The sequence below is a fragment of the Monodelphis domestica genome, chromosome 2, assembly GCF_027887165.1.
Source record: "Monodelphis domestica isolate mMonDom1 chromosome 2, mMonDom1.pri, whole genome shotgun sequence".
Lineage (NCBI taxonomy): Eukaryota > Metazoa > Chordata > Mammalia > Didelphimorphia > Didelphidae > Monodelphis > Monodelphis domestica.
In genome coordinates, this window is record NC_077228.1 from 346617424 (window position 1) to 346639011 (window position 21588).

At 34.9% G+C, this 21588-nt stretch overlaps 1 protein-coding gene across 2 annotated transcripts in view; it reads right to left on the reverse strand.

Annotated features, from left to right (window-relative positions):
• The window catches only part of MDN1 (midasin AAA ATPase 1), a 214461-nt gene that overhangs the window by 135333 nt on the left and 57540 nt on the right, over positions 1-21588 (reverse strand). For both annotated transcript variants that reach the window (XM_007484319.3, XM_007484318.3), the window contains exons 11-20: positions 20770-20851; positions 16827-16922; positions 13933-14045; positions 12227-12375; positions 12083-12143; positions 10059-10270; positions 8820-8923; positions 4975-5119; positions 4213-4309; positions 93-206 (exon numbers count right to left, since the gene is read on the reverse strand). In XM_007484319.3, coding sequence (XP_007484381.2) covers positions 93-206; positions 4213-4309; positions 4975-5119; positions 8820-8923; positions 10059-10270; positions 12083-12143; positions 12227-12375; positions 13933-14045; positions 16827-16922; positions 20770-20851 — 1173 coding nt within the window. The remainder of the gene's footprint in view (positions 1-92; positions 207-4212; positions 4310-4974; positions 5120-8819; positions 8924-10058; positions 10271-12082; positions 12144-12226; positions 12376-13932; positions 14046-16826; positions 16923-20769; positions 20852-21588) is intronic.

The following is a 21588-nucleotide window of genomic DNA, read 5'->3' on the forward strand; positions in this document are numbered from 1 at the left end:
GGCAATAATTTTCTGTGACCAAGTCAAAAGTATTGTATAATGAGCATGCAATTTTCTTAGGAAAAAGTATTTCTAGCCACAGTAGAACCTACTTGATAATTCCTTGAACAATGTTTTTGTTTACATTCAATCCTTTCAGATAATCCACAATAAGAATTTGTAAATCTTCTTTACTCTCCAATTCTTCCACATAAAGTTCAGTCAGCCTAAAAACAAATTAAAGATTATCATTTACCTAGAATGAAGCATGTTGATTTCCCAATGAGAAAGAACTTTCTAAAATTCTGGGTTTTTTTTATAAAAACTATTTGCTACTAATGTAAGAGATAATTAAGAAAGTTGCCTAATTAAGGATAGAATGCAGTCAGATGTAGGTTGTATCAAGTAAGCTGAGATTTCTGGAGGGTACTTTAAGATTTCTATGGAATGTTTTGGAGGTCAGAGGGGCAGAAGTCCCAGAAGTGCCTTAGGTGAGGAGTTAGAATATAATGAACACACTTTTGGGTTTGAAGCTCAAGAGTGATTGGTTGGTGTTTTTCTCTCTCTATTCTTGGAGGACTGTGGATATAACTGGTTAGGAGTAATATCTGGTGGCTAAAAATTACTGAAGAAGATTCAAGGCAGAGTGAAACTCAAGTCTGTGAACCTGCAGTGACTGTTTTTTCTTGACACAGTTGGAGTTTTGTAGACGGAGAGAGATAGAGAAATCTTAACTAAACTTTGAAGACATAATATAAGGTTTTATAGTTAGCTTAGAGTATATAGGCAGGAAATATATTTTAGATAAATTAAGTAGGTTAGAGAAGGCCTGTTTTCAGGCAGAAGCGACTCCTCACAGAGTTTTAGTTTTGGGGTTAGGGATTCAGTTAGTTGTTATATTTAGGGAATATATAATATAAGAATATATTTCATACTTTCCTTTTAATCCTTCATTTCCTTTCCCTTTAGTCTTATACTTTAAATAAATTGGGTTTATATATATATATATATATATGTATATCAGTCACCAGTTGGCTTTTATCAACTGCAAGTCTAGCCATTATTCTAACAGTCAACAATTCTAATCAGATAACCTACCAATAAAATCCAATACCAACCAATACAAAATCAATACTAGGTTGATATTCCTCATAACAAGTGGCAAGCCAGGTAGGAGGTTGAACCTACAATCTTCTGATCCAGTATTCCCTCTGTTTTGGTTGTAAAATTGGTTATCCCTATAATAATTGCCACTATTCCTAAAAAGATTTGGGAAGAAACCTCCATTCTGTCTATACATCTGTCCCCAGGATCTATAATCTCTTACAAGATGTCCATACCTTCCACAGAAGTAGCAACTGGGACCTTTGTTGTTAAAATTCCTTTGTGGACCATTAGATGGCCTTGGTTGCCTTCCCTCAATAAAGCCACTACCTTGTCATGCTTCTCTTATTTGCTACTAAGCTTAAACGTTAGATCTTTAATTTCCTGCCTCAGTTCCTCTATTATGTCATTATTTGCCTCTTCATGCTTATTTTTATCACCATTAAAGATATAAGTTGCAACCCTTCGTAATGCATCCAGTGGCATTTCATACCAGTGTAGACACTGCTGCTGAAAATAGTTCCTTACAACTTTAAATGACCTTTTAACAAATTGTCTCTTTAGTTGCTTTATATCCCTGCCTTCGGAGATGTCAAGTGCCAAATATCTCTCTTCCAATTCTAGTAATCTATCCATGAATGTAGAGGGTGTTTCCCCACTGTCTTGTCTAATACCAATCAATACAAAATCAATATTAGGTTGATATTCCTCATAACACTAAAAGAGAAACAATTACTCGTTTTTCAAAGGAAAAAATAGTTTTCATTAATTTCTTTACTTAGAAAACATATTACATAAAGTCTGGGTTGAAGCTATACTTCCTTTTAAAATCTGACTAGGCCAAAGCCTATTATTATTGTGCTATAAGGAATGATAAACTGCTTGATTTCTATAAAAACTGAGAAGACCCCCATGAACTGATGTGGAATGAAATTAGCAGAACCAGGAGAACATTGTAGACAGAAACTGAAACACTGTCGAATGATCAAATACAACAGACTTTGCTACTATTAGCAATGCAATGACAACCCTGAGGGACTTATGAGAAAGAATGCTATCCACATCCAGAGAAAGTACTGTGGGAGTAAAAATGCAGTGGAAATGCAGAAGAAAAACATTTGATTTATCACTTGGTTATATGGGTGTATGATTTGGGGTTGTGGTTTTAAAGATTAAGTCTATTACAAAATGACTAAAATTTGTGACAGCATTACGTGAACTGAGCAGATTAAAATAGAAGTAGGAGACCTTATACATATTAAATGCAATATTGTGAAATGATCAAATGTGATAGTCTTTGCTACTAAGAGCAATACAATGATCCAGGACAACTCTGAGGACTTGTGAAAAAGAAAGTTATCTATCTCCAGAGAAAGAACTGTTGGAACAGAAATGCAGATGAAAATATGCGGTTTATCACTTGTTTCTCTCAGTATATGATTTAGAGTTTTGGTTTTATAAGATTATTAACTTTAAAAATGAATAATATAAAACTATGTTTAATGTGATAATATATGCATAACCCAGAATGAATTGCTTGTCAGCACCAGAAGTGGAAAGGGAGGAATGGAGGGAGATAATACGGATCATATAACTTCAGGAAACATATGTAGAAATTTTTTATTAAAATTTAAAAATTTTTAAAGAAAAATAATTTTTAAAAATTTAATAAATAAAAGGCAATTTTTTCCTTGTTATACAAATTTGTTTGAGATATCACCCTTTATGTCTAAGGTGTGTAGCCCATTTAGAGTTTATCTTGGTATAGGATGTGAACTACTGATCCAGACATACTTTCTGTCAAACTGATTTCCAGTTTTCTCAACAGTTTTTGTCAAATACTGAGTTCTTAGCATAACAGGGATCTCTGCATTATCAAATACCAAGGTACTGCATTTGTCAGAGTCTGAACCTAAGCTATTTAATCCAATATCAAATTGTTTTAATGATTACTGCTCAGCAGTCTTGGTGGGAATTTGGTTCTGTCAGATCTTTTTTCTTTTTTTTGTTGCCTAAAACAATAAAATGTTTTGAAATTTATCTCTAAATCATGCCTTATCGAAAACTAAAAAAGTTTGTACATTGTTAACAAACTACTGAATTAAAAGAACTCCTAATTTACAAAGCATGGCTTATTTTAAAACCAAATAGGAGGAGCAGCTAAATTGCTCAATGGATATAGAACCAGACTTACAGTTGGGAGAACTTGATTTCAAATCTGACTTAGACACTTTCTAGCTCTGTGACCCTGGGCAAGTCACTTAATCTTAACTGCCTAGCTCTTAACACTTTTGTGCCTTAGAACCATTATTTAGTAGTGATTCTAAGAAAGAAAGGTTGATTTGTGCTTTTTTTTTTAAACCAAACAAGCAAAACTACCTATTCTCTCTTTCCGAGGCCCTACCTTGAGTAAGTCAATCTTTATAAGGAAGATAATATTAGATAAATCACACAGAGCAAGGAAGAGGTTTATGATGCCATTTTTCTAATCATAAATATCTCCATACACTAATTAGCAGCAGCAGAACTCAAATGATGAACAAAAGACAGACATATGCACATATGCATCTACTTAAATCAAAGGAAATTTAATCTCATTTGTGTTTTGAACCTTGAAAATTTTGAAATTTGTTTTGAGATTTGAAAACAGGGTAAAACAAGATCATTTAAATAAAAAAATAGCAAGTGGTTTTAAAAAATAAATGTATGTGTGCACTTACAATCAGCATACATACAAACATGCTGGCTTTCAAAAATCTCAAATACTTTACAAAAGATTAAAATATTCAAAAATTTAAAACTGGAATTCTGCAATGATTTTCTGTGATAATACATACTCAGAAATGAATTTTTCCTTAAAAACAAAAAGTTAGGTAAAAGCAATAAACCCAGTGGCCTTACCTGACAAAGTAGCCAACATTCTGCCTTTCACAGAATCTTAGACTTAGGGCTAAAAAGGACCTTGAAAAGCACAGTAAAGTCCCTTCATTTTATAAATGGGGAAAACTGAGGTACATCAAAGCTAAATAACTTACCCAAAGTTACAAAACTAGTGTCTTAAACTGGAATCTAAACCCAGCAAAACCCAAAATCTGTGTCCTTGTCAAGCAATAAAGTAACTTTTCTTACCTGTTTCTTATTCCCTGGGGCAGGTTTTTTTTCCCCACATCAGTAGCTGGATTCATGCAGGCAAATAGACGGAAGTCAGGGTGTCGTGTGAGTGGTTCTAAGAGGGGAAAAGGAAGCACATATCAATTCTCATGACAACCTTTAACAAGCCTAGAGTGGATCATGGTGGTTACTATGTTAACATCACCTGATTCTAAGCATTTCCCAGTTCTACCTGAAGGTCTCCTTACTCACAACCTGGATGAGCCCAACTTGGTTGAAGTGAGATTCTGGTTCCTCTCACCTACCATGCAAATACTATCTATATCCCTTATCAGGCACGCAATCAAATATTACCTTTGACACCTCCAACCCAGTACCGATAATTAAATATCAAAAGCACTGAATCCTAAATAGTTATCACAATTAAAAATAATATTCATCTTTTAACATTTAACTTTTCAGATGTCTATCTCTTGCCTCGACTAAAAAACAAGCCTTTTGAGGGCCGAAATCTTGTGTCAAAACATCAAATGTTTCCTCAACAAAGTATCATAGAAGCATAGGATATAGGGCTGAAGATAGTCTTAGAGATAATATAAACCAATTCCCCAAGGTAGTTTTTTTGCCAAAGAATATAGCAAAAATGGTTACATAAGAGTCAGTCAATAAATATTCATTCAATGAATGAGGCTTTATCTTGTATCTGTGACCATAAGAAGCATTCTCTTAAGCAACCAGCAAACCTGAAAACATATAAAGGCACTAGCAATAAAATGTTACCAGTATCTCCTCGATCCATCAAAATCAGTGAGCCAGAGCATCCTTCCAGTAAACCACTCAGGCATTCTAATGTTTCTGGGGCTGCCAGGTTAATCTCATCCAGTAAAATCCATTCTCCTTTCTTTACTGCCTGAGCCAGAGTACCCTACAATACAGAGACAGAAAAAGGTTATGAACTTATTGTAATAACTAGTTAAGAAACACAAGTCAGGCAGCAACATTGCTCTTCATTAATAAAACTAGAGATATTAAATTCTACTTTGTTCTCCCTGATTTTTATTGCCTACCAGTTGATTCAAGCACCTATGTATGCAATTTAGATGGCACACTGGATGAATTCCAGGCCTAGAGTCAGGAAGACCAGAGTTCAAATGTGATTTCAGATACCTATTAGATGTATTATCTTGGGCAAGTCACTTACATCATTTTTTCTGTATTCTCAACTCTAAAGTCAGGTTAGCACCTCCCTCCAGGGTTATTATAAAGATAAAATGAGAATATTTATGAAGTCTTAGCACAATGCCTGATACATAGTGGGCGCTACATAAATGCTAGCTATGATGATGACAATGATGAGGTGAGACAATGTAAAATAGGTAATCTAGCAGAAAAAGCATCTTTTAAAGTTGGAGGAACCTCCATAGCTACCTAATCCAACACATACCTGAAAAAGAATTCTCCTTAAAATGTAGACAACAAAAAAAGTATAGTCTTTACTTAAAAACTATTAATGAGGGAGAATCCACTATCTAGTAGAGCAATTCGTTCTACTTTGAAATAGCTGTTAAATTATTCTTAACATCAAGCCTAAATTCGCTATTTTGCAATTTCTACCCACTATTCCTAGTTCCGACCATCTGGAAGCATAGGGTACAATTTTATATTCCTGTCAATACATGATCCCCTCCTCAGCAACCCTGGTCAGCTTAAGATCCTTAGTTCTTTCAGTCACTTATCACATGGCTTAAACTCAATGCTTTCCTCTAGAAGTACAAAAGCTTATCTACAGGCTTCCTTAAATGAGGCTTTCTGAACAGAACACAGTGTACTCTAGTATTTTGGCCAGAACAGAGTAGAGCAGTCAGTATAACATAATCCTTAGAAAGTTACATCTCAGGAAAGGACATGAGTAGGCAGTTTTCAGATAAAGAAATCATAACTATTGATAAGCACATGAAAAAGTATTCTAAATCTCTTATAATCAGAGAGATGCAAATCAAAACAACCCTGAGGTATCACCTCACACCTAGCAGATTGGCTAACATGACAGCAAAGAAAAGTAATCAATGTAGGAGGGGGTGTGGCAAAATTTATATATTAATTCATTGCTGGTGGAGTTGTGAATTGATCCAACCATTCTGGAGGGCAATTTGGAACTATGCCCAAAGGACGATAAAAGACTGTCTGCCCTTTGATCCAGCCAAAGCACTGCTGGGTTTGTACCCCAAAGAGATAATATGGAAAAAGACTTATACAAGAATATTCATAACTACACTTTTTGTGGTGGCAAAAAATTGGAAAATGAGGGGATGCCCTCTGATTGGGGAACGGTTAAATAAATTGTGGTATATGTTGGTGATGGAATACTATTGTGCTAAAAGGAATAATGAACTGGAAGAAACCCATGGGAACTGGAATGACCTGCAGGAACTGATGCAGAGTGAAAGGAGCAAAACCAGGAGAACATTATACACAGATACTGATACACTGTGGCACAATTGAATGTAATGGACTTCTCTACTAACAGCAATGCAATGATTCAGGATAATTCTGAGAGACTTATGAGAAAGAATGTTATCCACATTCAGAGGAAGAACTGTGGGAGTAAAAACATAGAAGAAAAACAAGTGCTTGATCACATGAGTCAATGGGGATATGATTGGGGATGTAGTCTCTAAATGATCACCCTAGTGCAAATGTTAATAACATGGAAATAGGTCTTGATCAATGACACAAGAAAATCCAGTGGAATTGCACGTCAGCTACGGGAGGGGATAGGAAGAGGGGAGGGAAGAACATGAAATCTTGTAACCATAGGAAAAAATTCTAAATTAATTAATTAAATAAAAATTTATAAAAATTGGGGGAAAAAAAAGAAAGTTAAGCCTCAGGGGCAGCTGGGTGGCTCAGTGGATTAAGAGGCAGGCCCAGAGACAGGAGGTCCTGGGTTTAAATCTGGCCTCAGACTCTTCCCATCTGGGTGACCCTGGGCAAGTCACTTCACTCCCACTGCCTAGCTCTTACCACTCTTCTGTCTTAGAATCAATTGATTCTAAGACAGACGGACCTCTGAACTTAAAAAAGGAGACCAATTATAAAATGTACCATGGCTTAACTAGGGGCTTGAAGTATGGGGGTGGGAAGGGATGTAGAATAAAAACTAGATCAATCTATCAAAAGAGCAACAGCAATGAACAATATAAGCTAAGAACGGTTTATTGATGATATGAAATATTCTTCTGTCATTTAAAACATTTCTGAAGAGGTTTTAGCCTATCAATGTAATCTCTCCTGGAATGTTTTCAAAAGCAAGGAAAAAATCAGTGAGTCAAGAAGCATTTATTAAGCATTCACATGCTTAACTCTGTACTAAACATTTGGGAATCAAAGAAATTTCTAATCCTCCCAATCCACTCCTTACCTTCAAGAAGCTCACAGTCTAATGATGGAGAAAACTTACAAATAAGGATGCACAAATGATATCTAAGATAAACTGAGGTTAGGTTAATTGGGAAGAAACAAAGATTAGGAGGACTGGAAAACATGGGGGTGAAAATATGATGTTATTATGAAGAAGTAAGATGTTACTAATAAGACTGAAAGGGCCCAGGTTATGAAAGGCTTTAAATGCCAAATAGAAGATAATCTATTTAATCTGTAGAAAGTTCCTGGAGTCTTCTAAAGGAGGATGGAGGGAGGGGGGTAGGAGGGGTTGGGGAGGCAAGATGGATATGGTAAAATTTGCACATTAGAAGATACATTCTACAGCTGAATATAATATATGGATGGATATATATAAGATGGATCAGATTGAGGAAAAATTTTACAATTTAATAAATGTCTACATAGCCTCAAAATAAAAATTGTGATTTCTTTTCTTTTAGTAATAAGGTGGCCTTTTAAAAAAATTCTTATTATTAAATTGCTCTGTTTTGCTTTCATTCTGATCCTGCTGTAGAAGCATATTAAAACCCTTATTTTTAGTTGCTCTAGAAATATTAAGAAGAATTTCTCTGGTATAAAAAAAACTTTGCTAGACTTTCCTGTTTTACAGTAGGTTAGGTGGCAAACAAAAAACCTTTCCTAAAGAAATGGATTGACAGCTGAAACTAAACTTTACACAAAAGAATACCTCTAGTCCTACTTAGATCTAAAGTGATTGGGTTATTGGTACATTTGAGAACATATTATGAACTTTTCCTTATTCAAGAGTCCAATAAATGTTACCTCAAATAATCATCTTAGGGTAGAAAGGAATAAGGGAGTGGGGGGGGGGGGGTGAGGAAGGGGTCGACTGGGCCAATGTGGACAATGCCATCTCTCAAGGCTACAAATGATCAAATATTTGATTTTTTTTGTCAAAATGAATAAAATTATTTCTGGCAGGCCTGTACAAAGTACACTATTAACATAGCTCACCATTGTTCATCATTTTTCCCTATTAAATCCATGGCAGCAATGGTGCTTCTGACTTTTATAAGGTAGTCTTTTCAATTAATAAATTTTGAAGAGGTTTAACATACATACACACTGTTTATTTTTACCATACACTTATGTATGACCCCTAAAATCAGTATGGGAGTCAAGCAATTATGCTGAAAAAATATATAACCAAAGTCAAATACCTCTACAAATGCAAATAGTAGGGCATTTTCAGTCATTTTCATTTGTTGGTGGGCATGGTTGAGTTTCAGACCAAATGCTTCCCACTTTTCTCTTAACAGTAACCCTAAGAGAAAATAAAGAAAAATTTGAAAATCAATCCAAAACATGTGGCATTGATTGACTTGGACACAAAAATGAGGGAGTTGGACTAGATGGTCTGTGAGCTCCCTTCTATCTCTAAATCTATAATCCAATGATCCTATAAGCATATACAATGAGATTTAAAGATAACGATTTATTAAAAGAACTTTCCAATTAACCCTGTATCTCAGGGTAAATGAGAATACAGTAAGATAACAAACAGAATATATATATATAATATTATGCAAAAATCAACTTAAAGGTCAACTGTCCAAACCACTTTTTCACATAATATGTTGTAAGGTGAGAAGCAATACAGTATAATGGCCATAGAGGCAGATGTTAGATTCAGAAGACTAGCTCAACCATGGGGACAATCAACTCTTGTTTCCCAAGGCAATAGGTCTGTCACAAAGCAATTATGAGCTGCCACAGTAGTGAGTGGTTTCCAAAATGAAAAATTCCTTGAAATGATCAAATCATTAATCTGGACCCCTTTCTCTCCCATCTTCCCCTGACAATGGTATGACATTTAACTTAGATTCCCCCTAAAGAATTATATAGAAGCAAGTATTACTTCCATATTTGCTTCTAGAGAATGAATGGCCCAAAGTTTTGAAATCAGTCCACAGTTGGGCTCCAGGTAAGCTGAAGAACCCTCATTCCAGGATTAAGAAGGGAAAAGTACATCACACTTTCCAAACATTACTTGCAAAAGTTTTGCATAAATCATATGCTTGTTAGGTTAGTTTCAGAACACTAGGCAAATAGTAATTTGGCAAAGAGATTCTCTTGGAGATTTATGAGTTTGACCATCATTCAAAAAATTTTTGCAAATAATTGTCCTCTATCCAAAAAAATTAAGTCTGTCATTTAAATCTGTCACCTCACCATCACAGGGGGCTCTGCAGAATTCTTCCAGAAAAAAAAAATTCTGCTGTAGAATTATGCTAAGAGTTGTGGCAGAATCATAACTCTATACCTAATTTCATACTCTGATAGTACTCCCTTAGAAACTCCATCTTTCTTTATATACCTTATCCCCTTTGCTCTTTTTTTTCTCTCCTCTACAACTATTCACCAAAGTCCCACTGGTTGGCCTCAACTGAAGCTCTTACCTGCATCACTGGTTTTTGTTTCCTTGTTGAGGGCTGATTTATGCACATGTTGCATTAGTTTGAGGAGGTCTCGCCAACGTTTCTGTCTATAGCAGGTCTGAATGTGCCCCAAAAATGTAAGATTCTGCTTCCTGGAAAATGTCTGGGTAAAGAGTTCTTCAAAACCTTCTCGTAAGGGCAGCCAAATAAGTTTATGGTCTACTGGTTTATAACTGTAAGAAAATGGAAAGATTCCAGCAAACTGAGTTCAGAGCAGAGAATAATTCAGAAATTAGGGGTTTTGCCTTAATAACACTCCATTTGAAAACTTTTTTCCCCAGAAAAAACTCATTAAAGTAAAATTTCTTCCACAATTCACCTATATTTAAAGACACAATAAAAAAATTAAGTGAAAATGATTGCTCCTTGATGAAGTAATGTAAAATGACCAGAAAGACTGCTCATAATTTGTAATAAAAACTGAAACAAACTCAGTATTTCCAAATAATAAACCATAAATAGCCCAATCGTCTGACAATAGGGAAAACAAGCACAACAGTCACATGAAGAAATACTATAGGTTATTATATAAAACTGAATCCATTAACTCATAGAACATATGAATGAAAAAATCAAGTAAAAAAAAATGCCTAAAAACTCAAGTCTGCTGCATTTATAAAACCCGATTTCAAAGGCCTCTATTATGTTCTATTATTACTATTACTTCCTATAAGGTTGGGTTTATATCTTATCTTTAATTTTAAAAGCTTGGACATCAATGATATTAATGTGCAGAACATGAAATAAATCTAAAGATTTACCCAACAAACATACATGTTGGGAGTAACATGGGATGCATGATAAAGATTTTTTTAATTCCGCAAAAAACCCAGAACAGACACCTCTGCAACTGGTTCATTTTATATTACAGATATTTTAAAAGAAAATCTACAGAAATTTAAAAGGCAAAATCTTTAAGTAAAGGGACCAACATAAAAGAACCTACTACAAGTTACTAATGATGAAAAAGAGAATGAAAGAGAAAATCCCACAAATGAAGAAGAATGAAACAGCCTAAAAAATCAAAAGGGCACAAAACAAGTTTAACAGATTTTAACAGAGATGGTCCATTAAAGTAATGCCCATACTAAGAGAGAAAAAGAAAAAATGAAAAGGATCCTGCAAAAGGATCTCCTTCACAAAATAGAAAAAAAAAATTTTTTTAACTTAAATAAGATGCTTATTCCTTAAAAGTTTTTCTCAGGTTAGCTGTCCAATGTTAAAGGAATAGATCACAACATATTAAATTTTAAAAGATCATCAATTGGGTATTTTCTAAAAAAAAATTCTACTTATGAACCTGGCAGCTTTTCCTTCAAAAAATAAAAATAAAAACTATAATAGGGAAGGTAGGAATATAGTATTTTCACAGGACAGTCAATTAAACTTTAGCTTATAAGGTACTTAAGGACTTTATAAGAAATACCAAATACAATAATACAATAATAATACCAAAACAATAACCTTAAGACAGGCACCAATAAATCTACTGCTTGCCTATATCATTGTGTCTATCTCTTTATTCCTTTCTCCCTGTGATGACTATTTTTCTATGTTTTGATTTATATAAAGGGTGGTTTAATTTCCATTCCATACAATGTTATCTTTGAATAGAAATTATGATTACTTCTTTTTTGTTGTTGTTTTTAAATAACAATCCTTACGTTTTGATTTAGAGTTAATACTGTGTATAGGTTCCAAGGCAGAAAAGCACTGAGGGCTAGGCAATGGGGCTTAAATGACTTGCCGAGGGTCACACAGCAATGATTACTTCTTAATATTCAGATCAAGCCCTTGCCCTGAACTAATACACCTCATACATAAGTTTTCAGTGATGTTTCGAAGTGAGATGGTCTGGGTTTGAGGATATTGCTTTAAAGCTCTGCTTAAATGCTTCAGAATAAATAGTTAATGTAGCAATGTTATCTCATACTTAGCAATGGAAGAAACCAATAATTTCAGAAGTATCTAGAAAAACCACTAACCCGCCAAGTAGATCTGCTGTGTCACTCTGTTGGTTCATGTTGACAACCCTCAAACGGTGACCTTCAAAAAAACACACCAAAAAAAAGTGGTTACTAATGAAAAATGCATCCAAGCACAGAAGCATCCTCAAACTTTCTAGTTACCTGTAATGTGAGCCAAGTACTGGACAGCGGAGGTCTTGCCAGTGCCTGTCTCACCCACCAACAAGACTGGCTCCCCTTTACTGACACATACGGCAAGCTGTTCCATCAGTATAGAAGCTGGACGGGTAGCAGCAAAAGTGAGTTTCTCTCTAACGAGAAAAGGTAGACAGCAATGATGAAAAACAAACCAGCCTAAAAGATTTGGGTTTTGTCTAAACTGAGTGATATGCAAAGAACTGTCCCAAAAGCTCCAGTCTTCTTGCCAAGAGCAAGTACAGTTTACAGTGTCAAGAGTCTTTATTAAGCTCATGATCACCATATCGTTTCCAAGGCTAGCTTTGCCATTAGCTATGGAACACTGGAAAAATTCTTCAATCTCTGAGCCTCAAGTGCTATTTTTATAAATGAAGAATAATATTTACTCCCACCATGTCTCACTTGATGACCACAGGATCACCACAGATTTATAGCTAGAAGGAACCTTAGAGATCATTTAGTCTAACCTCATATTATAGATGAGGAAACCAAGGCTTAAGAAGTTAAGTGACTTGCCCAAGTCTAATCAGCTAATAAATGAAATCTGAAAGAGAAGTCTTTTGACCTCAAATGCAGCATTTTCCCCAAAGTTATGTGGCTCAGTGGATTGAGGGCCAGGTCTAAAGAAGGGAAGTCCTGGTTCAAATCTAGGTATTGGCAGCCTTCTAGCTATGCAATCCTGGGCAAGTCACATAACCCCAACTGCCTAATCCTCACCACTCTTCTATAACCAATATACAGTAATAATTCCAAGTCAGAAAGTAAAGTCGTTTTGTTTTTTTTTAAGCACATTATGGTTGACAAAGAATATTTATCTGTATCTAATTTTTTTTTGCTTCAAACCTATGGTTTCATAATGTGGGGGAACTCATTGATAGAGGTTCCACTAATATAAAGCAGCAACTTTTCTGCCTTTTTCTTTTACTATATGGTATATCACTTTAATTCTCATGTGAACCACATAACTCCCCACATGAGGTAGGTGGTACGTGTTATTTTCATCCAAATTTATAGATGAAGAAACCTATATCTATGGTGACAAAGGGCAGGGTTGGACCTGGAGAACATCTTCTAGACCCTGGCCCCGTGATATTCCCACCACTTCTGATTTCTCAACTGTCAGGAGAATCTGGTAGTCATGGTAGAGTAGAAAGAAACTGATCTAAAAAATGAAAGGCATGGATTCAAGTCCCAGCAAAATAGGGTTTATAACTCTAACAGGCCATCCATCCTCAAGACTGGAAAGAACTGCATGTCACCTCTATCTCCTAGAATCCCTCAAAAGCTCCAGTGCTACCATCAGCAAGCTCTTTCCTGATCCTTTCATCTGCTCCCCCTTTTCCAAAAAATCTACCATGTTTCCTCAGTACATATTTGTGTCTGTTTCCATATTCCAGTGTTTTTCACCTTCCAGTTTGGTCTTAAGTCTGTTTTCCTATCCCTTTTAGGGGTAGCTGGTACAAGGGCCTAAAGAAATGCTTCCTGACTGACTGCTGTTAGCACCAACTCCCTCACAGAATGGCTGTGAGAATAAAATGAGAAAGTATAAAACACTTGGTGAACCAGAGGCTGATAGAGCACAGATCTTATAATTAATTAATGAAGATATAAGTAGGGGGTCTTGAACAAAACCACCTTTTGACAGTTTTATAAAGAGGAGCCAACTTTACCTCTGGACCTGGACAGCCGGATTTTGTATCCGCAGTAGTCGAGCTCTGCCCACCTCCACTTCTAATTCATTTACCACAATCTCTGGCTTGTAAAGTTGACAGAAGTACTCAGCCTGCAGGAAGGGAAAATTTTGCTTCAGATAAAAAACTTCCCCAACATTTCCATAGACCCTAGGCCCTGCTTATCTAGGATATTACCATGAGACTCATTCTCTGAAGCAGTATTCTTCCTGATCTAGCTCCAAGTAGACACAGTCAACTAGGGTGAACAGAGACCCTCTGCTTTGAAAAATCTAATGACTTTTTATTGGGCCTCATCCTTCTTGAACTCTTGGCAATATCTGACACTACTAACTCCTTTCTCTGACTTCCCTCCTCTCTGGGTTTTTGTGAATGTGCTCTCTTAATTATCTTCCCACTTTGATGATCCCTTTTGCTGAGACTCCTTTGCTAGATTTTCATCCATGTCTTGCCCACCAATTGTGTGTGTCCTTCAAGGGTATTTCCTAGTGAAATAATGATAGTAATGATTATATTGTTGTTGATGATGTTGAGATACTGAGGTTTACTTCAACCCTCAGCACCCCTCAGTGAAGTAAAACGAAGAACCTCAATCATGGGGACCAGTGCGCTGCTAAGGCCTCCAAGACAGTGTTGGTAAAAACAGATAAAGAGATTTATTTTATAACAAACAAAGGAGTAGGAAGGAGGATTAAGGAATAAGGGTTCCCTAGCTCTAATGAAATCTCACTAGTTTCCCCCCCTTCTAAAATTCCCTCACAGAAACTGCTTTGTTATCTTGATGTACCCTAGGCCCTGGCCTCTCTCTGGCTAAGATTCCCCAAAACTCACTAGCTATACCTGAATAATTAATCCTCCCAGGTTGATTTATAGGATGAAACAGGTGTCCAAATATAGTCAGGATTGAACTCTTAATGGCTGTGTTCAACCTAACTGAGCCAGGACAGATTTGGGCTCAGGCCCTCACCAACACTCTTTGATTAAATCAGGCTTTACATTACTCTTCTCAGCAGCCAGTACTTCTTAGCAACTAGGAACATTTTAAATTTACTTCAAAGTAGGTTTTCTCTAAGTAATAACAAAAATTGATAGGGTATCTTGATTCTCCTCAGCTCCAGGGAACAGGAAGTCAAGAGCTCCAGTCAGCTCAAGAGACAGTAAGTCAAAAGTCCTGAGTAACAGTTGGTGTCCTTTCAAATACTCTCTCAGTTCCAGAATCTATTGTTCTTTGGTACCTAGCATGCAGCTAGCTATCTCTTTTCCTACAAAACTCTTTTCTTATTTCTATTTCACTCATTCCTCTCTCTTTCCCTCCAACATTCCACCCTTTGAACAAAACCAAAATTCATCTTGAAAAAATGTTTTGGTATTTGTTCAACAAACTTAAATCCCCCTTATTGCAATACTATTCTAGTATACTTACCCCAAATAACAAACAATCTACACTTACTTAGCTTATCCTAATCCTTACACTACCTTATGCTAAGGAAATTAAACTAGGGAAAGAAAGGAAAAAGGGATTTACAATAAACAGTTACAAAGATCAAAATGAAAATGTAAACATTTGCAAAAACAAAACAAGAAATAAAAAATTCCAAAATACAAATACAAAATGTGATTTATAAAAGAATGCAATAAAACCCAAAAATTCAAAATGCAGATACAAAATATTTTGCAAAAACTGCTGTTTTAAAAAATCAACTATGATGCTAAGCGAATACACAAAACCTTATCTAAAAATATTGTAACAATGTATCAAAATTTGCAGTATAAAAATTACAAAAAACACAATGTAGCATAAGCTTTTACAAAACACAAAATCTGTCTAAAAATAAAACTTATGTAAAATATATTTAAATCTAAATTGAACAATTCAAAACAAAACGTTTCTTTGTGCTAAAATCCTATTGCTATTAAAGAAAACAAAACTTTGTCTACATAGAACTTAAAACTGAGTATCTTATCCTAAGAATCTAAATTTTGCAACATTTTAACTATGTATACATCTATTTTACATAATCTTTACACATACACATACACATACACAACAATGTATGACATATACACATATATGTATAGATTTGTAAAACATTTCCATAATTGCAACTATGGACAATCCAAAATACTAAGGAAGAAGGATCACAAATCTCAGCCATTTGTGACATGACATCATACCAGAGTAGTTAAGATTCTAACTAGATGCTCAGGAGGTAGTAAAGATGACTCCTCTCTTTCCTTTGAATACTCTCATAATCATTATCCATCACTTTTCTAAACTGAAGACAGAATTACTTCATTCCCTGCTCTACAAGACTGTACAACTTAACACAAATTATAACTATGATAGAAATAATTGACTAAAACACAGATTAAAAATACAAAACCAATGGGGATGTGATTGACCCTAAATGATCACCTTAGTACAAATACCAATAATATGGAAATAAGTCTTGACCAATGACACATGTAAAACCCAGTGGAATTATGCATCAGCTATGGAAAGGGGGTTGAAGGGAGGGGATGGAAAGAACATGATTTTTGTAATCCTGGAAAAATCCTCTAAATTAATCAATTAAATAATTTTTTTTAATTTTTAAATTTTTTTTAAATACAAAACCAAACACAAGTGGAAGTAAAGCATATACCTTTTAAGAAAATAGGATAATTATATAAACAGAGAGATAAATGACAAAACTAGTAGGAATGTCCAACATAGGTATAGAAAAATTCAGAAACAATTCAGAAATGTTTTAGAGGGCAGTGTGTGAAAAGCAGTTTAAATGATTCAAGAAAGACACTTTGCAAACTAGATTTAATGGCTACACATCAGAACCTACTTAAATAAAGATCACAATGGGAAGTTCAAGGCTCACCTTTTTCTTGGAAATATTTAACTTGCTCCCAATAACCTCTGCCATTTTCAGTCTGCTTGTTTGCTTAGATAGCATTGCTGTGAAGCAATCCAGAGCCTGTCAAAGATAATACATACCTTTAACTCTACGATGAATGTGAAAGTTACAAAAACTAGTCCTCCACTATCACTGTTCAATCTTATCTGAGAGGAATAACTGATTCCTTATTATTTCATACAACCAAAACATACTGAGCAGCTAATATGAAGTTAACGCTAGGAGAATGACTGTGATAGAAAGACATCTTCTTTTCTGTCCTTGAGAAGGTACTATCTCCTTAGTGAGACAAGATATAAGAGGACAATCCAGAAGATTAGAAATCTCTAAACAATAGACATCTAATTTCCAAACAAGTGGTAAACAAAATAAGGGTCATTAGTTCAACTAAGAGTATGTGTTCTGGATAAGGGTGGTAAAGGAAAACTTAGCAAAAGAGGTAGAAAAATAGGTTTGAAGACTGAGTACATTTAGAAAGGAAGGTGGAGGAGAGGGAGGGGAGATAGCATGGGCAGTTAGGTGGCACCAGGTCTGGAGTCAAGAGGAACTGGGTTCAAATCTGGCTTCAAAACCTCCTAGCCATGTGACCCTGGGAAAGATACTTAACCTCATTTGCTTTTGCCTTTGTCCTTCTGTCTTAAGAGTTGTTACCAAGACAAAAAGTATAGATTAAAAAAAAAAGGAAAGAAAATGCACTCTAGAAGGCTGACCTTGTACACAAGCAAACACAGAGAGGATAAAACAAAAATGGCAAATGCTAACAAAATGTTGAATAGAATGATCTTACTAATATAAAATTTTCACAAGAAAGGAGTAATAGAACATAAGTTTAGAAGACAGTTTGAGACTAGCCAGAAGAAGTTCTTGAATGTCAGAGTAAGGAATTTGGACATCATGATGACAAAGGGGAAACATGCTCCCCTCCTCCACAATTCATGACTTTTTTTTTTTTAAGCAAAAGTGCTATACAAAAACCTATGTCTTATACATCCTAACTCTGCAAAGGTATATAGACTAGACAATAAGAAAATACCAATTACTGGAAGGCTGCAGATGATTTCATTAGTTAAAGCATGAGTGGTTGAAGCCAATTTGAACTTGTTAATTGTGGCAATAATAAAGGGAGAAAATGATGAAAGGAATATCACTTCTTCAGGAAAATAATCATAGATAACCACAAAGTTTCAAGTTTTAGTACATCCATTCAAAAATATTTATGAAACACCTATGTGATAAAGGCACTATAATAAGTGCAGAAGATACAAAAAAAAAGGAAAAAGATAGTGCATGCCTTTAAGGAGTTTATACAGTAAGGAAGAAGTAAATATGCAAATGCATACGACTTAGGTATGTACAGGATAAACAGGAAAAGGGAAGGCACTAGACTGAAGAAGGTTTGGGGGACACTTCTTGGAGGAAACAGGATTTTAGATAGGACTTAAAAGTATGCAGAAAGGTCAGCAATTGGAGACCAGGCCTTAGGGACCAACAGAGATAACACACAGAGCCAAGAGATGGAGTGTCTTGTTCATTATGGAATAGCCAGGAAGCAAGGGTCACTAGATTTAAAAGAACATGTCAGAGAGTAAAGTCTAAAAAGAATGGAAAGGGAAATGGTGTAAGAATCCTGGAAAAGGAGGAGGAGGGTAGGTGATAGAAGAGCCTTGAATGCCAAACGGAACATTGTAGGCAACAGGAAGTCACTGGAATTTATGGGGGGAAGAGGATGCAATATGATCAGATATATATTGAGTAAAAAAATTATGTTTTTTAAAACCATTCAGGGAAGCAAAAATAAAGATACCTACTTTAGTTATATCTTGAAGATAGAGATCACAGTTAGGAAATCTCTGAGGTCAAATTTGAACCCAGGTCCTTCTGTCTCCAGGCCTGGTACTTTATGTTGCCTAGCTACCCATTTCTGTTATTCTTAGGCAATTAATTTAACTATCAGTGCTTGAGGAAATTCTTTAAGACTGAAAATTTGTAAAAATGCTTGATCTATAGTGGTAGAATGAATTTCTTCACCTGGGAGTTCACAACAAATGTTAAAATGACAGGTCTGAACCAAATGATAAACAAAACAATTTGCCAAAAGTGAAGATGAGTACCTTGAGGCTTGAGGAGAAATGAGAAAGCTTAGAGAAAAAACGAAGGAATTACAGAATTTACAAAATAAAAGAACAGTCTAGAGGCCATAAGATCTCCCCTGATTCTAAACTCATCTTTCAATGGATTATAAGAAAAAGACTAAATGCTACAAAATTCTTAAATCTCTTTCAACTCGGCTCAAAGAAACTTCTTTTTGGTAAAAAGTTACACACATTTCAATTAACACAACAGTTGATAGGTCCAGAAGCAAACAAACAAAAGACTGTTCAGATTTATGGTATTCAATAGTAGTTCACAATAGTTCAATAATATAATACTTAAAGTGAGAGTTATAATGTACAATAAATCCAAGAATATAAATGACCGAGGCAAGGACTCATTATGTAATAAAAACTACTAGAAAATTGGGAAGCAAGAAGGATGTGATTTCACACCATATTCAACAATAACATTAAAAAGCATAAGTAATATAGACATAAAAGGTCAAGCTATCTTTCACAACTATGGATAGGGAAGTTCTTTACCAAATGAGGAAAAAGAAGATAAAGATAAAATCAATGTGACTGTCAAACAAAGGCAATGCAATTGGAAAAATATTTTTTGCAGCAGATATTTCTGGTAAAGGTCTGATTTGGAAAGTATCAGAAATTGTTACAAGAACCATTCCCAAAAAGAGAAATTGTTGTAAGATACAAAAAGCAACTTTCTTTGATCAACAATCACATGAAAAAAGTGCTCCATATCATTACTGAAGTTACTCTGAAACTCCTTATCACATCTATTAGATTGGCAAAGAAGAAAAAAATGGAAAATGACCATTAGTAGAAATCATAAAAACCAGATACATTAAAGAATTGTTCAAGCTGTGAACTAGTCTAGGTATTTTAGACAATTTGGGCTCAAAAAGCCACTAGCCTCCACAAACCCTCTGACTCATCAAAACCAATACTATACATCTACCCCATATAGAGAGAAAATAGAGAAAGAATCAAAACACCTAAAAAATAGTTATAGTGGCACTTTTTGTTGTAGAAAGAACAGGATATGAAATAAGTGCCCATCAATTGGGGAATGGCCAAGCAAATTGTGATATATGAATACAATGAATTATTATTGAACCATAAGAAACAATAAAACAATACTTGCAATAGTGTCTTCCCTAAACCTACCAAACTCAAATCTGCTTTGTAAATATCTTGTATGTACCTACTTCGGTATGTTAGATCCCCATTAGAATGTTGAGCTCTTAGATGGCAGGAACTATTTTGACTTATTCCTTGTATCCCCAGCACTTTGCCCAGTGCCTAGTAATTCATGGATAACACCTACCTCACAGGGTTGCAATAAGACTCAAATGAAATAATGTATATAAAATGTTCAATAAACAATGAAAGTCATTTGTAATAATTATTACAAAATGCATTATTAACATTTTAGCTTTTTTCATTTCATTAACTTCATTTACTTTGTTTACAATATATCTCTATAGATTTCAATACATAGGATTGGTACATTTATTATTTAAGTTATCAAATTTAAAATACTTATCAGGAGTGATTCCTTTTTTAAATGCTGCATTTTATCTAACATCTCTAAGGTAGTTAGTTTGTGTGCAAAATAAGTTCCTCAACTAGCTTTTTAAAGTAAAAGAGATACCACATGCACAAAAGAACAAGCCTGACAGCAGATGAGAAGCAAAGGGGCATAAAGCTTTAAGATAGATGCATGAAAGAAAAGAGAAAAATGGAAATTATGTAGCACAAAGGAAACAAGATTTCAGAGGATTACAGCTTACCTCCTGAAAAATATTGAGAGATGTAGATGAAGAAGAACTGTCAAAGCTGTAGGAAATCCTGTTACACCAATTCAGTAAATCCCTAGGAGAAGAAATAGAGAAAGTAAGTAATGATGATAAATATAAAACAGAGCAGGTGGAAAGGCTTTCTGACTGCCTATTTATTCAACTTGATCCAAATGGGCCATAAAAACAAAAACTTTGAAAAGTACCAGACATGCTCAATGTATGATTTAAAAAAAAAAAACAGCAACCAGAAAGAACAGGAAGCTGTCCTGAAGCTTCTTAAGATCTCTAAGATTATAATTTGTTAGGAAGCTAATTGAATTTGGAAGAGAAAGAAGAAAATATAAGTTTATGGGCCCAGCAAGGGCTTTCAAGCCCTGTTCAGCTTTCCCCTAACCCAAACTTCTGACCAAGAGCATGAGGCTCCTTTAGTATGTTCTTCAGCAGACAAATGATAGATACAGTGCTACCACACCTTAAGGTATATTCCAAGAAACTAAAAACAGTCATCGATCAGCTCATGTTTATGCCAAACAGTCAAGAACTTTTCCCCCTATGTCCCCAAACCCAACTCCTGAATGAAAAGGGCAGAGGACCCAAAAATGATCCTTTCCTCTTAAATGGACAAGCAGTGTTATGTAATTTAATGGCTAAACCTACAAAATATTACTAGTAACTACAAAATAGCTTTCCTATACTGTCTAAAATTCTAATAAATTGACTCATCTGGTTAGCAAAGGTTGAGGCAGTATTATCCATTTAAAATTTATCATGCATAATTGTAATAATGTTGTTCTTCCAATACTCAAAAGG